Source organism: Rhinopithecus roxellana, chromosome 6 (assembly GCF_007565055.1).
Source record: "Rhinopithecus roxellana isolate Shanxi Qingling chromosome 6, ASM756505v1, whole genome shotgun sequence".
NCBI lineage: Eukaryota > Metazoa > Chordata > Mammalia > Primates > Cercopithecidae > Rhinopithecus > Rhinopithecus roxellana.
The window spans coordinates 10392082-10408541 of record NC_044554.1 but is presented as its reverse complement, the minus strand read 5'-3'; the positions used below and the strand labels follow the sequence as shown (position 1 = coordinate 10408541).

Below are 16460 nucleotides of genomic sequence, written 5' to 3'. Positions count from 1 at the left end.
GGGTACTGTTTTTCAGATTTTGAAATATCTGCAGTACACTTAACAGCTGAGCATCCCCAATTCAAAAATCTGAAGACTGAAATGCCCTAGTGAGCATTTCTTTTGCATGTTATGTTCGTGCTCAAAAAGTTTCAGATTTTGGAGCATTTTGGATTTTCAGAGAAGATATAGTCAACCTTTACTTATAATTTATTAAAGAAATACAGCTAGTTTAAGTTTTCCCTGAGGAACCTGTAACTTTAAACAGAAAATTACTACAATGTACACTGTTGAAACTTAAGTTAATATATCATTTCTTTATTATGACTCAAGATTATTTTCATCTGTATTATTTTAAATTAAGTATTCACAAAACACATGGAAATACTTAATAACACTGTATTAACTCTATCAATTATCTACCCATAATTTATGCAAAGATTTTAAGTTTTCTCCCCATCGTCACCTAAGACACTTCTAATTTTTTATAATTAGCTGACACACTTTCATACAGTATCAATTAATATTAGCCTAATGAAACTAAGTCAAATATGGCCAAAAATAATAATCATGCATTTACAAAACAATTAGAATATTATTTGCCATTCAGCATCAACTTTTATTGAGCACCTCCTATATTCCAGAACCAAAAACGTATTTGTTCCTTACAAAATTCTTAAAGCCACCCTTTAAGGTAAGTAATAGTATCATCTACTTAACAGATGAGAAAACTTAAGAATCAGACTGATAGAACTTCCTCAGTATCATAGGCAGAAACATAATTATATTGACTGCCAATTTTAAGAAAACATCTGTCACATTTGTGTCATTACTACAGTCTTTGCTTTTACAGTTTTCTTAAAATCATGTGAATATAGACAGTATTTTTATTTATATTACCATCACTTCTTTCCTAAGAGAAATTCTTTGTTTCCCTAAGATCATGACCACTTATGTATAATTTCTTGCTTATAAATTTTAATAAAATATACATAAGTGGGAATGTACAGTATTAAGTATTACTCTATTATTCTGGAATTTAACAATGAACAAGCACATATTTTAAAAGCCACACCTACTAAGAAACAGATACAAACTGTGATTTCTAAAGTATACTTATATTTAAAATTAACCTCATTAAAATTTTTGGTTTATAAATATAACTGTATAAATACAGAACATTTAGAAGCTTAGATGACTATGTATTTGATGGTTAGCCACATATAAGTTATTCTTTCAAGTTTGAAGTACCTCTCCTAAGAACTGGGCTAATGAGTGGTTCCTTTAGTTCAACTGGCATAAAATTATAAAAGTTCTATTTTGGCCAGACGCAATAGCTCATGCCTATAATCCCAGCACTTTGGGAGGCCAAGGCAGGTGGATCACCTGGGGTCAGGAGTTCGAGACCAGCCTGGCCAACATGGTGAAACCCCGTTTCTACTAAAAATACAGAAATAAGCCGGATGTGGTTGTGTGCACCTGTAATCCCAGCTACTCGGGAGGCTGAGGCAGGAGAATCGCTTGAACCCAGGAGGCAGAGGCTGCAGTGAGCTGAGATCAGGCCACTGCCCTCCAGCCTGGGTTACAGAGTGAGACTCCATCTCTCCATCTAAAAAAAAAAAGTTTTATCTTCCTTTCTATTACAGATATATAACTGTAATATATAACTACAGCCAAAAGGTCAAACACCGCAGAATTCAATACTGAAAATAATACATAGTTAGTATCATCAAATTCTAGCCAACTTCTAGTATTAAGTATGCATTATCTTATAGAAAATGTGTTCTAATAGAAGTATCTTAATAAAAAGGGAAGGCTCTATAAAGAACCAAATAGAAATTTAGTAAGTGCTTATTTTACAAATTAGGGACTGAGGCACAATCGTAAGTAACTTGCCCAAGTCATATGCCAGTGGTAGACCCAGGACTGATTCCTGAACCTGACTTCTAATCTGTGCTCTTTGACCACTTCTTTGTTTTCTCATAACTGAATCCTTTTATGTGCTAAATTTTAATTTGGAAAAGTATAAAGTAATAAAACTGCTTTTCTTTCCAGCCCAACTCTCTCGTTTTTCTTAAATGAGCATTACAAGAATAGGATACAGTTCATAACTTTACAACACTCTCACAGGTTCATTAAGATGAGAACTTTACACAGGAAAAAGTTTACATGTAGTTTGCTTTGGCTGGAAAAAGCTTATTTAACAATCAGTTTTAAAACCTAGTTATTCTATATCATAGTGACTTCATATGTTGTAAAATGGTTTTCTATAATCTTGACATTTTCTTCAGATAGCCAGTTTTCCTGCTTTAACTGCCTTACAAGAGCTTCCAAAGACTTCAGTCTACCTAGAGTTTGTTGCTCTTTTAACTCTAGAAGAGTTATCTTTGAATGTAGCTTAGAGACTTTCTGCCAAAGATGTTCCTTATTTATATCTTGTCTGCAGTAAGAATGTTCGATTTGTAAAACTTCTGTCCCATAGTCTACATCCTTATACAAGGAGTCTTCGATGTCTATGTCTTCCATTTCCATAGTTTCTTTTTGGGTAGATATAAAAGAATTAACTGAAGGTTTAGAATTTTCTGCAGGTACAAAAATGGCAATAACAGATTCTTTACTTGTATTTAATTCTTCAACTGTTTGATTAATTGTGCTGAATAAGAATGGATTTTCCTGTGCTGACTTTATTTCCATGGAATTACTTGTGAAGTTTGGATTAGCAAGATGATTGGTAGTTACTTCAAGAACGTCTTGGGTTTCCAAAGATTGATGAATACTTTCTGAATTTGAAGTTGTCAAAGTAATGGTTGTAGAATTCAGATCCTCAAAACATGTGTGAAAACCACCTATACCTGTATCTTGGTAAACTGATGTTTCCAAGGTAGATTCTGGTTTCCCAGTATGTTGTTTAACTAGATTAAGAGTTAACATGTTATTTTGTATACTTCCTGTTTTAGGAGCTGGTGGCTTTACCAAGGAAGATGAATGAAGTAATTCTGGATGTTGAGGGGGCACATTTGTGTTAACTATATTTTTCTTTGTCTCATTTAATACAAATGATTCTTCTGACTTGGCTTTTGGGCACACTTCTCTCTCATCTTCCAAGTTTTTCTTCTGGGATTTTTTTTTAGAAAGGTCCTTTCCCTAGAAAATAATATTTTCATGTTCTGAAAAAGAAGACCTTTACTGGCTTATTATGCTAGTGCTATTTAATTATAATTTTGAGCACTACACTGGCCAAGCAATTTAGTTAAAAAAAAAAAGTTCTAAGTACATATACCTTAAAGTGTTTTCTAAAAAGCATTAATCCCATTCAATATACGACAGAAACATTTGAGATCATTAAAAAGACTAGTATATTGGGAGGCCAAGGCAGGCAGATCACCTGAGGCCAGGAGTTCAAGACCAGCCTGGCTAACATGGTGAAACCCCCATCCCTACTAAAAATACAAAAATTAGCCGGGCGTGGTGGCAGGCGCCTGTAATCCCAGCTACTCAGGAGGCTGAGGCAAGAGAATGGCTTGAACCTGGGAGGCAGAGGTTGCAGTGAGCTGAGATCGTGCCACTGCACTCCAGCCAGGGTGAGAGAATGAGACCTTGTCTCACACACACAAAAAAGAAAGTATAAAAAATAAAACTCATGAACTTGTGTTAATAACTTAATAATGTATATCTCTTGCTTCTCTTAAGCTGTGCTTCATTTCAATTTTTTTTAAATTATCACTTTTAGTAAAAGCACAAGTTAGTGCTCCCTTTTTTCCAAGTATCTGCTTACCCAAGTTATAGTTCCCTCTTACTCTCCCACCTGATCACCTGCCACCCTGCAATCTGCCACTCTGCTCAGCATTACCCCCTCCCATACTGCAATACCTGATTATCTTCAGGCAAAGTAAATATTGTTGGAACTGCAGTTTGTTTTAAATATCGAATACCCCATCTGATGTCAAGAGAGTCAGGAGTAAAATGGTCACTACATAGAAACTGGTATTTACTGGGAACCCATGAATCTCGCTTCATATTCTTTAACCACTTTTCCAGTCTTTCTTTGTCGTGTAGAGGAAATCTGGAATTTAAAAAAAAAAAGAAGAAAAAAAGGAAAACTTCGCTATATTTTTACAATTTTGTCAAATTCCAACCCCATATATCTGGGTAACCTATGCATCAAGTAAGTGCTACAAGAGGAAGGCAATCATCCCTACCAAATAAGAGTATCTTCATCACAACTAGTACCATTATCATCTCTGCAGTAAGAGGCCTAAGGTGTAAGACATGTAGCCAAAGCTCTTATCTGGTAAGAGCTGAACATAATTCACAGTCCCTTCAAGTAAAATATATGTGTTCCCATAAAGGACAAAATCTATTTGTATTTTCAATGGATTATGTTCCATTTTTATATTGCTGTACAGTTTGCCTAGAATTAGAAAAGAGCTTTGTATAAATTATAAATTCCTATTCAAATGTATTTCATAATACCACCTCAAGTCAAATGGCTTGTTGTCTACAATTCAAGGCAGTATTAAGCATTATAATTTATGTTAATATTTAAAAAGTAAGTAGATTGTTCAAACAAATGATTTCAAACAAATGATTCAGCTGAAAGAGTACTGAAAATATTCTCTTTACTAGCATCAGCTTTAATTCTATCTATACGTAATCCAGTCTAATAGTACTACACTTCTATAACCAATGAACTGGGAACTCCAAAATTCAAGTTCTGAAGGAGAAACTGATACAAGAATGAAACATGTTAAAAGGGACAGTCTCAGATATTTTACATAAAACAAATCAAATACAAATGGCAAGACAGCGCTGTATACATTTTGTTCCTGTACCTGACAACCTGGATTTAGAGTTGGTGCTAACATTACAATGTATGGCAGAATTTGATAGAAAATTTTTCCTATCAATCTAAAAAGGTTTGGGTCAAAGTATACAAAACAATATTTGAAAATGGTTTATATTTCATTTGATAATTTTCCAAGAACACAGTCCAAGACACCACATAATTTCCTGTTTATAAGAATAGTAACAATATAATAAGGTTTCTCATATAAAATGTAGCTGTTATACATTCCCTTCCCCCAATCCCAAACATTTAGCTTATGTTTTGTAGTAGCATCATTTTTTTCCCCCTTAAATTCTGGTAACTTTTTAAGATGCCACGGAAAGTCTGGGTACTCTGTAAGATATAACTTTTAATCCTGATATCCTCATATGGAAAAAATCAGATACACTACCTTTGGAAATTCTAACCACAGAAACAATATTAATCGTGTTTTAAAAATACTTTAACTTTACAAATATTAGGTTGTAAGTATGACAAGCATAACCAGAAAACGAATTTTAAAGGCAAAAAAATTTTCTTTTAGAGGACCTGACTTCTGGCCATTGGTAAATTCATTTCTCTTGTCACAACTGAAATGAGAATAGGCCTTTTACAATAATGCTTTTTACTGTAAATTCATGTATATGGATGCTGTTTGCAAATTATTTCCATTGTACCTATATGCTAAGTTATCAACTCATTAAAAAAATACTTTGTGAATATCCTTATTGGTAACTGGATTGTATTGCTTCCTCAACAGGTAAATCTCTAAGAAATCTTGATCATGTTTCCTGAATAAATTATATCTTTATATTGATTCAACTCATTTGATAATTTTGTTTCATTGTCTTATGTAATTCCCCAAAAAGCATAAGATAATCACAGTACAGACTGGACACTATATTAACTGAATTCCCAAATTCATATATATTTAAACTACAGTTTGCTGTAGTGTTAACATGAGTAAATTCAATTCAAGTTTGGCGCTACTGGAGAATAAAACTAAATTTTTATTTTGTGGATGACACACGAAATTTTTTTTAAAAACCCTAGAAATAATACCACTTTTACCAAATTCACATTTTCAATGAAAAAAAATCTTTACAATTCACTTGCATTATTTTTTCCTTCCTAAAAAGTTACTGTAAGGTCCACAAAGGTTAGTTAAAAATTTTAGTGTGGAGTTACACCTCATCTCCAATATCAAAGGCCAAATAAATCTGGGAAATACGAGGTTAAATCAAGTTCAACATGATCTTTTGCTACAAACATTCTCAGAGGTAGAGCCATTAGTACAGTAATATTTTCCTATAAACTGAAAGTGGATTAGATTGTTTTCCTCCCCCAAACATCTCTTTGCATCTTGCGGCAGGGCTTCAAGGCAGACAATCCTGGAAATATTGCCATGGATTGTGAATTACTCGGGGTTATCAGTTTTGTTTTTGAGTCGGAGTTTCGCTCTTGTCGCCCAGGCTGTGGTGCAATGGTGCGATCTCGGCTCACCTCAACCTCCACCTCCCGGTTCAAGTGATTCTCCCGCCTCAGCCTCCCGAGTAGCTGAGATCACAGACATGCACCACCACGCCCGGCTAATTTTGTATTTTTAGTAGAGAAGGGGTTTCTCCATGTTAGTCAGGCTGGTCTCGAACTCCCGACCTCAGGTGATCTGCCCGCCTCGGCCTCCCAAAGTACTGGCATTATAGGCGTAAGCCACCGCGCCCGGTGGGGTTATCAGTTTTTTTCCCCCATTAATTAAAATACTGGAAAGCAGTTGAATCATGAGTGAATAAGTCCTTCAGGTCTAAAGTAAAATGGGCAGAAAACAACAGCTGAAAATCTGAACCAGGTTAGATCTAAACGAATTGTTTTCAAATACAAGAAAAAATGAAAATGCAGTATTTTAAATATGTTGCTTTTCATGTGTTATTAATCATGTAAGTACTATTAACATCTCCGCGTTATAGATATGTGAGACACCAAAGCTTAATTTCCAAGAGGTCATTAAGTTACAAAGTAGTGGAACCAGGATCTAGCATTGACGCCTGGATCCCTACTTATTATACGACACTGCTTTTCTGTACTTCTGAATAAAAATCAGTGCTTCAATAGTTTCATGGAAATATATTGTAGCTCTAGTAATTCTGAATAATAGAATAAAACCTTGTTCTCTGCAGAGTATCTACAGCCCTAAGCAGAAGACTAGTTTATAATTCTGGCTCTGACACTAAACTTTCAAGGTCGGTTACCTAATCATTCCGGGCCTCGGTTTCCTCAGGAGAAAAGTGGGATGAAATTATACCTATGGGACCTAACTCGCAGGGGGTGTAAATTAACTTTGCGTGCACCTTTCCACTGCGCAGGTTTCACGTATCTTAAATGGTGGTTAATGTTGTTCAATGAAATGAGATCACCTGAAGTGGGGAAAAGACTCTGAAAACCACAGAAGCCCGCGCAAACTTCACTGTTAACTGTTAACACCCAAACAGGCCCCTGGGCCTCGCCACCAGCCCGCAGTCCTCGCGCAGGAAGGGCATTGCTAGGTAAACTGAACTAGCGCCTTCCCCCCGTCTTCCCGCGGGCGACGGGTCACGTACGGAGTAGCTGAGGACTCATTGGCAGAGCGGACAGGAGACACCCAAGTCCAAAGGCCACAGGTCCAACGTCTCAAGACGAGGTTGACGCTTCTACTCCACAGACAACTTACGGATAAAAACTCAGCTTCCGGTCTTTATTGTTTCGTCCCCGGCGGTTCTTACAACAAATCGCTGCGCAATAGCGGGGCATCATTCGGGTGACGCCCCGGGAAACCCGGGTCGGCGACGGGCGCAGGGAAGCCCTCCTCAACTGAGGCTGCGCCACAGATCCAGACCTCTCGAGCCACTGCGCCTGCGCTGGCATCTGCCGGGAACGCCGCCTCGTCTATCTACTCACTTCCGCCTCCGCCGATTTAAGCACCGCCTTTTCGGGGGTTGGGGGCGGAAGTGGCGCACAGCCCTAGCGGCAACAACAGTTTTCCACGTGCGCGTAGGGCGCCGGGGTCACGTGGGGAGGCAGAAGCCAATGGAGAAGCGTTTCGTGTAGGTCTTCTGAGGTGGTGGCGCCAGCGGCTGCCTGCTGCCAGTGAGAAAGCTGGCTGAGAGGGGACTGGGCGCCAGCGACGAGGGAGGAGCGCTAGGTCGGTATTGGACCGAGATTAGGGTGCGCGCCAGCTCCGGGAGGCCGCGGTGAGGGGCCGGGCCCGAGGAGCCGACCCGAGCCGATCGTTAGGGTTGCCAGCGCCTCTGTGGAGGAGCAGCAGTAGTCGGAGGGTGCAGGTGAGGGAGGAGGCCGGGGTCGTGGGGAGGGGTGTTCGGAGGGTAGCCCAGACCTGTCTTTGTGAGCCGAATGGGCCTCGGTGTCCGCCACGGTCGCCGCAGGGACAAGGGACTGCATGTTTTTGGCCGAGAGAATAGAAGAACGGAGAGAGCCGTCTCACAGAATCGTATTTTGGGTTGTGCCGCTGGCTTTCACGGGCGCCGGATTAGAGTCTGGTTCTCAGACAGCCTCTACGGCGGGGCCTGGGCGGGCAGGGAAGGTGCCAGTCGCCTTTAGGTGAAGGTTGGACCGTCCAGCCCAGCCGGCCACCGAGGCTGGGGAACAAGGCACGGGCTGCTGGCTGGCGGGGCGGTCTTGGGGATGAGAAGTCTGTACAATACAAAACTAGTCAGCTAAAAAAAAAAAAAATCATTAGATGTCTACCTTGAGACCGTGGAGTAACGTCTACTGAACCAGTGAGGCGCCTCCCTGTCAGTTTTAGATCCGCCCTTTGACAAGGGAGCAACCTGCAGTTGACGCAGCGTCTATGGGACACACTGTTTGTGTTCCTTAAACGGAGAGGTGGTTCTTGATCCTTGGTACCCGTGACTACGAGTTAGTCTCTGAAGATAAGTAATCTACCTGCCTGCTAATTACTCTCAGGAAAGGCCACTGGAGAGGAAACCAGGCAATTTCCACAAACCGTAGTGGTTTTCGTCAGCCTTGTTATGGCACCATAGGTTACTAAGGACCCTAGTGGTACCGTATTCAAAAAAAACAGGATCCATCCGTTCGTTTTGAATCTCAAGTCATTGAGTACGTATTGTCAAGAATTCTAAGCTAACATTTCTTTAATGGTTTAAAGGTAAGAGAAATATTTTACCTGCTGAGAAGTGTGAACGTAAGAATCTGCCTTAACCACAGTAGAAACTATCAAAGTTCATTTTCCTGGCAGCTGTAACAGAAATCTTATTCTGTTCATCATGAGTTTTAAACAATATTTAGCCATGCTTCCTGGTTAAACATTTGGGATCTTACATTTGGGAAAAAGACAACATTCTAGTATTGTCAGTATTAATATTGTGATATTAAGATTCTCTACTAGCAGTGCTTGGCTCACCTGTTGAAAGCTGAATTTTTAGAGAGAGATTAATACTAATTTACATATACTGGGCTATTTACCTTGGTGCTCCACCTTTTTTTTTGTTTGTTTAATTTTTTTTCTGTGAAGTTAAATACATTATTACTTTCAGGATATGAATTCTTGAAAGGAAGGTTGGGATCTTATTTGATTTTCTTTTTTTCTTCAATGCTTGCATATGATGAATCTTCAATATAAACTGTTTAAAAATCAGTTATTGAAAATTTTCTGTCTCCTTTGTGTATGGCCAGAGTATTAGTGGGCAAAGCCAAGAATTATTTTTGTTCTCAATAAGGTTAAGCCAGTTTGGGAGTTACAAAACTATAAGTGAAATTACATGTGAACAGGTACAAGATACTGTATGCTTAACATTTTGATACTGCATTAGGTTTACCTTGTGTTGGATTTCTTTTAAAAAAAAAAAAAGTTTTAAGATTAGCTCCATCCATAACATTTTTTTCTTCTTTTCTGTTTTAGGATATTAGAAATGGCTACTCCCCAGTCACTTTTCATCTTTGCAATCTGCATTTTAATGATAACAGAATTAATTCTGGCCTCAAAAAGCTACTATGATATCTTAGGTGTGCCAAAATCGGCATCAGAGCGCCAAATCAAGAAGGCCTTTCACAAGTTGGCCATGAAGTACCACCCTGACAAAAATAAGAGCCCGGATGCTGAAGCAAAATTCAGAGAGATTGCAGAAGGTAAATAAATGACAATCTCTGAAGTGTCATGACTATTAACTAGTAAGGAGAATCACAGGTGGAGTGGGATTTATGTATAGGTATTGCATGATTCCCTGAGATTATTTTCTTATTACAGATGCTTTGATTCCTGAATAAATACATGAAAGAATAATAGATAATTTTATTGGTATACATATCTAAACATATTGAAAATCTATTATTCTATGTTATTTATAAGATCACTGTTGTTTCTATGACAAAAAGAATTTTAGGTACCCAAAATTCTTATCAACTAACTTATGAAACAGAATATTTTACCATTTTAAACATTAAATACTTAAAAAGTAAACTAGACTCTAAAGTGCTTTATTCACTTGATCTGCGTTTCAAAGCCATATTTGTCTTTAAAAAAAAATTGAAACAAATTTTGATTTCGGACTAGCTCTAGAACAAATTGCACCTGCTGAGCATTCAGTAATTATTGTTGGGTGAAGGTAACCGAGCAGGGAGTTAGAATTAAACATTTACTTTAGCAAGGAGGTGCAAAATCTTAATTCCTATTACTTGGTTATAGTTGATGGTTTAATTTTTTAATACAATTAATTATTTCACACAAATAATAAGATTAAAGAACTCTGTAATTGTTGCCCACGTGTTTATTTGTAGTAATGGTATCATTTAATAACTATTATTATAGATGGCATTGTGCCAACTGCTGATAATACAGCAGTTAATAGGTTTCTACCTTGTTTTATAAGTTTGATTAACTTGATGCTTTTATTTGTAGTGTTTTGCTTTTATTTCTGATGTGAAATTCTTCCCTAAAATAATAATATTCAGTTCATTTACTTGAAGAGATTTGAATGTATGTAATTTTCAATATTTTACCTTCAGTTACTAAAAATATTTTTATCTCTTTCAGCATATGAGACACTCTCAGATGTTAATAGACGAAAAGAGTATGATACACTTGGACACACTGCTTTTACTAATGGTAAAGGACAAAGAGGTAGTGGAAGTTCTTTTGAGCAGTCGTTTAACTTCAATTTTGATGACTTATTTAAAGACTTCGGCTTTTTTGGTCAAAACCAAAACACTCGATCCAAGAAGCATTTTGAAAATCATTTCCAGACACGCCAGGATGGTTCCAGTAGACAAAGGCATCATTTCCAAGAGTTTTCTTTTGGAGCTGGATTATTTGATGACATGTTTGAAGATATGGAGAAAATGTTTTCTTTTAGTGGTTTTGACTCTACCAATCGGCATACAGTACAGACTGAAAATAGATTTCATGGATCTAGCAAGCACTGCAGGACTGTCACTCAACGAAGAGGAAATATGGTTACCACATACACTGACTGTTCAGGACAGTAGTTCTTTTTCTTTTCTCACTAAATCCAACTAGTTGACTCTTCCTCATTACCTTTGATGCTAAACAGTTTTCTGTGAACTATTTTGACAAGTGCATGATTTCACTTTAAACAATTTGATATAGCTATTAAATATATTTAAGGTTTTTTTTTTTTGACAAATTCAGCAACATTCAACTAGTAGACAAAATGCTAATTATTTCCCTGATTAGGAAAGTTTCTTTAAAAAACACATTATTTTGCCTAGTTCTTTATCTCTACCTGCCCTTGGGCTCACTAATGTCACCAGTTTCATTACCAAGAAAAGATTGAGTTTACCTGATTAAACTTTAAAAGTTATTGTAGATTTAAGTTGTGTGAACCTAATGATTTTTGCAATTAAACCTTTACTAATTGAAAGTTGCATGTTCTATAACATCTGTGACTTGGGTTGCAGAATGTACATGAAACTATAATTGAGTCATTCAGCAAAGGAGAACAGTATCTTGGTTAATTGCTACTGAAAGGTTGAGAAAGGGATGGTTTGATATTTACCACAGCACTCTGCCTTTCTACAGTAGAACTGGGGTAAAGGAAATGGTTTTATTGCCCATAGTCATTTAGGCTGGAAAAAAGTTGAAAACTTATGAAATATTGCCAAGAGATTGTCATGTGTGTGGTTCCAGGCTAAAAATGATTTTGTAGTGTTGAAATCATAGCTACTTACATATCTTTTCACATTTCTTTCTTAGTTGTAGGCACTCTTAGGTCTTAATATGGATTTATGTGTTTGTGTGTGTAGTCTCTCCTCTCGCTACTCATCTTTATCTAGAGATTGACTAATACCTCATTCTGTTTGTAAAACCAGCCAGTAATTTCTGTGCAACCTTATTATGTGCAATATTTTTAAATCCTGAGAAATGTGTGCTTTTGTTTTCAGATAGACTTTTTTCTTTAGTTCTGCACTTTTCCATATTATACTCCATATGAGTATTAATCCTATGGATACATATTAAAACAAATGTCTCATACAACATTGTTTGTGAGAGAAATATAAATATTTACAACCTGATCTTCATTGTTGTTTTATTGTTAAACGTTTATTATGCAACTCTGGAGGTATAGAGGGCATATAAGCTATGGGACATATGCTGATCACAGGCTATATTCATGAAGTTACTTTTGACTAACCTGAAAACTGTGATAGGATTTTGTTTGTCATTTGGTAATTTCTACTGCATTCTTCTGTCACACATTTTGATAGCTTGAAGATATTTTTAATTATAATTTTGTTGTGTTTGTTTGCTAGGAGCAAGCGTTCCTGCTCCCAGTTCTTTCTTCTTTAGGCCTGGTTGGGAAAAGGCATAAACTTTACATAAAGCCGTATTTCTTAATCATCTTTAATTTGAAACTTAAGAAAATGAAGTTATTCTGTTATATTTATGTAACTTATTTCCTGGAAGTTATATCTACTAGTTTTGTTTGATAATAAAATTAGCGATACCTTGAATTTTGGGCTGAGGATTATCTGTAGCCAATTAAAAAAAATCAAGTTTTGAGACATTACAGTAATATATAAAGCAGAAGAGTGTGGATTGGGAAATAAATGAGAAAAACCACAATCAGGATGCCCTGGAGAAGCTTTAAGGATTGGATTTGGGTGAGGTTGTAGAATTCATTCATACTAAATTTACTGAAGAACTGCATTGGAAAGCTCTGCTGTTTACGACTTCCTCCAGGTAAACAGTTGTTAACAAAAGTAACTTTTTCCTCAGGCAAGGGACTAAAGTCTTGAAAGAAGGGTTATTTGGGGGAAGACTTCCCAGTTGAGAGTATTAGGGTGTGAGGTGAAGGCAGAGTAGAAGTGAAGTGAATTTTCACTTGAAGGTCAAGAGGGTGCTGGTGAGAAATGGCAGCACTCCCAGAGTAAAGCCTCCTTATGTTGGCTTGGTGGGAAACAACTTCTCTGCATGCAGACCACATACCTGTGGGTACCTGCTGGTTAAAAAACCCTGACAATTTAGCTGGATGTGATGGCATGCACCTATAGTCCCAGCTACTCTGGAAGCTGAGGTGGGAGGATCACTTGAGCTCAGGAGTTTTAAGGCTGCAGTGAGCTATGATTGGCCACTGCCTGGCAATTTACTGAGAACCACCGCTCCTATTCAAAAGAGATTTAATGCAGACACATAACTGCTTTTCTCAGCTATCTGTGCAATTTGATCTAATCCTTCATAAATACACTGATGTCCAAATAATGTCAGACATTTAAGGAAAACTGACAGCTAGGAAAAGAAGCCCTAATGAGTAGCCCTGACAATATAATTCAGAGATTGAAAGAATTTAAGATTCTAGTATCAGATTTTTTAAATAGAATATTGCATCAACAAATACAGTTCTTGTCTTAACCTGTTTACTTCAGGATTTCTTTAATGATGGTGTCAGACAGAACAGATGAAGTAATGTGAACTCACATTTGGTTTACAATTACATCTAATAGCCAAAGCCAATGGGAGGTAAGAGATGAGTGGTACATGTGTTCCCTACTATGCAGGCCTACTTGGTCCTGTGAAATTCATATTCTTCCTCATATCTCAACTTTGTTACTCAACTTCCTCGCAAACTTCTCTCCAAAGGTTGCCCTAATGTGGAGCTACCTAAATAATTTATTGTGCAGTTCTATTTACTGTTATTCATTATGATACACCATAAGTGGTGAGCAGGGTGGTGGGGGTGATTGCATTCTTGTGGAAAAAGACAAGCAATAACCATATGAATAAATTATAAACTGATAAAGTATGGAAAAAGAAAATGTAGCACAGGAGAGGAGAATTGAGAGAGCAGGCAGGTTGAGGATGTGTTGCAATTTTTGACAGGATTGTCAGTGTTGGCCTCATTGAGAAGGTAAATTTGAGCAGAGACTTGAAGGGAATTGTTTGTACAGAAGGTGGAAGCGTACGTGAGAAGTTGCAGGAATGGCAAAGAAGTGAGCATAACTGGAGGCCAGTAAGCAAACCAGAGTAGTAGAAGATGAATTCATAAAGATAAGGGGTTGAAAGCAGATCACCTAGGGCCTTGCCAACCTTTGTAAAGGATTTGACTTTGGAATGATGGCTGAGCTTGGAGCAGATAAATGACTTGATCTTTAAATCATTTTAAAAGGGTCACTCCACCTGCTTTGTTCAGAATAGACATAGAGGGGCAATGGTGAAATAGGGAGACAGTTTGGAGGCTATTTCAGTATTCTAGGATGAGATATTGTTGCAGCTTGTGCATTGCATGAGGGTGGCAGCAGTGGAAGTGGTAGGAACTGGTTGGATTCCAGATGTATTCTGCAAGTAGAGCTACCAGGATTTGTTTATGGATTAGATAAGCAAAAGTAGGTGTAAAAGACAGAGGAGAAAACTGATTCTAAGCTTCGTGTTCTGAGTAACTGGAAATACAGAGTTGCCTTTAAGATGGGAGAGGCTGCAGAAAGAAGACGTTTAGGAGGAAAAATCAGAAGTTCAGCTTAGATATACCAAATTTGAGATGATGAGTAAATGGGTGGAGAGGTGTCTGAAGTTTGGGAGAGAGAGTGAAGCTGAAAATACACATTTTGGGACTGTCAAAATATGTGATATTTAAAATTTGAGAGTAGATGAAATTACTGAGGGAAAGTGTAGACATATAAAAAGCAATTGAATAACTGAGTACCCTGGTACTCTAAAAATGCAAAAAGAAAATAAGAAGCCTACAAAGGCATCTGAGAAGCAGCAGCCAGTGAGTAATGAGTTTTGTGTCTTGGAAGGAAGTGAAATAAATATATCAAGAAGTAGAAAGCGGCCAAGCATGGTAGCTCATGCCTGTAAACCTAGCACTTTGGGAGGCCAAGGCAGGTGGATTGCTTGAGGTCAGGAGTTCGAGACCAGCCTGATCAACATGACGAAGCCCCGTCTCTACTAAAAATACAAAAATTAGCCAAGTATGGTGGCAGGTGCCTGTATTCCCAGCTACTTGAGAGGCTGAGGCAGGAGAATCACCTACATCCAGGAGGTGGAGGTTGCGGTGAGCGGAGATCATGACACTGCACTCTAGCCTGGATGACAAAGCGAGACTCTGTCTCAAGAAAAAAAAAAAAAAAAGAAAAAAAGAAGTAGAAAGTGATCAGCCTTGTAAAATGCTGCCACTAAGTCCAGTAAGATGATGACTGAGAACTAACCATTATTGTTTTTAGCAATACTGATATCAAAAATGACCTGGATGCCAATTTCTATCAAGTTGTAGGGGTGAGCCTGATTGGAGCAGGTTTAAAACAATGGCAGCAAGAGTAAGTGCTCTTAAATTATTTGAAAAAGAAAATATTTCTGGACAGAATTTTTATCATGGACTTTTTAGTAGAGTATCAGCTATGATTCAATCCATGTAGCAACAGCTTATTCTTCAGAATGATGTTCTATAGGAGTAAGAAGTATGCTGTGAAAAAAAAATCATGTTTAAATAGATTTGTGAAATCTGGGTTGGGATTCAAACCTTGTTAAATATGTTTCTTTTTAGGTGAGTGCTAGGGTCTGAATGGTTATGTCCTCCCCGTATTCATATAGTATTAGGAGATAGGGCGATTATAGTATTAGGAGATAGAGCGATAGAGTAATTAGGTCAGGGGGCAGAATTCTCATGAATGGGATTAGTGCCCTTGTAAAAAGGGCCCAAGGGAGATCACTCATTTTTTCTACCATGTGAGGTTAGAGAAGATCTATGAGGAAGAGGGCTGTCATCAAACAGTCAATCTGCTAGTGCCTTCATTTTAGACTTCGCAGCCCCTAGAACTGTGAGAAGTAAATTTCTGTGTTTTATAAGCCACACGGTCTATGGCATCTTGTCATGAGTCTGAACAGACTGAGACTGCTCAGAATTCTCGACATACTAATCTATGTTGTGAATCTTTGGTAGAGATACCAAATATTGTTTGCTTAATTTATTGGACCATGGAAACATTTTTACTAAGTACCCTTAACCATATCCAAGTGTGCCACAGTAAAAGCTTGGTAAATACTAGCCTAAATAAAAGTGAAAAAAAGAATCATATCATAAACCTTTGGAACATGTGCATGAACACATACCAAAGCAAGGATGATAGCATCTGTTATGTTGGTACTTGTGTTGCATTATAAAAAAATAGTATTTGAATTTACTATGATTGAAAA

At 37.5% G+C, this 16460-nt stretch overlaps 2 protein-coding genes across 5 annotated transcripts; one reads left to right on the top strand and one right to left on the bottom strand.

Moving 5' to 3' along the window:
* Window positions 1–269: 269 nt before the first annotated feature.
* Window positions 270–7782, bottom strand: THAP5 (THAP domain containing 5). 3 transcript variants are annotated; one of them, XM_010360161.2, is made up of 3 exons: window positions 7509–7782; window positions 3972–4042; window positions 270–3123 (listed from the first exon to the last, which is right to left on the bottom strand). In XM_010360161.2, exon 3 carries the CDS (start codon window positions 2908–2910, stop codon window positions 2209–2211), a length of 702 nt encoding a protein of 233 aa, XP_010358463.1. In that variant the 5' UTR covers window positions 2911–3123; window positions 3972–4042; window positions 7509–7782; the 3' UTR covers window positions 270–2208. The 3 variants fall into 3 exon arrangements, with proteins under 3 accessions (XP_010358463.1, XP_010358462.2, XP_030788024.1); XM_010360160.2 differs by having other exon boundaries at window positions 3850–4042; window positions 7509–7742; XM_030932164.1 differs by having other exon boundaries at window positions 3850–4042; window positions 7399–7531.
* Window positions 7783–7853: 71 nt separating this feature from the next.
* DNAJB9 (DnaJ heat shock protein family (Hsp40) member B9) lies at window positions 7854–12784 on the top strand. 2 transcript variants are annotated; one of them, XM_010360163.2, is made up of 3 exons: window positions 7854–8118; window positions 9717–9943; window positions 10848–12784. In XM_010360163.2, the coding sequence occupies exons 2-3, from the start codon at window positions 9727–9729 to the stop codon at window positions 11297–11299; spliced, it is 669 nt and encodes a 222-aa protein (XP_010358465.1). In that variant the 5' UTR covers window positions 7854–8118; window positions 9717–9726; the 3' UTR covers window positions 11300–12784. The 2 variants fall into 2 exon arrangements, with proteins under 2 accessions (XP_010358465.1, XP_010358466.1); XM_010360164.2 differs by having other exon boundaries at window positions 7870–7979.
* The last annotated feature ends 3676 nt before the right edge of the window (window positions 12785–16460 follow it).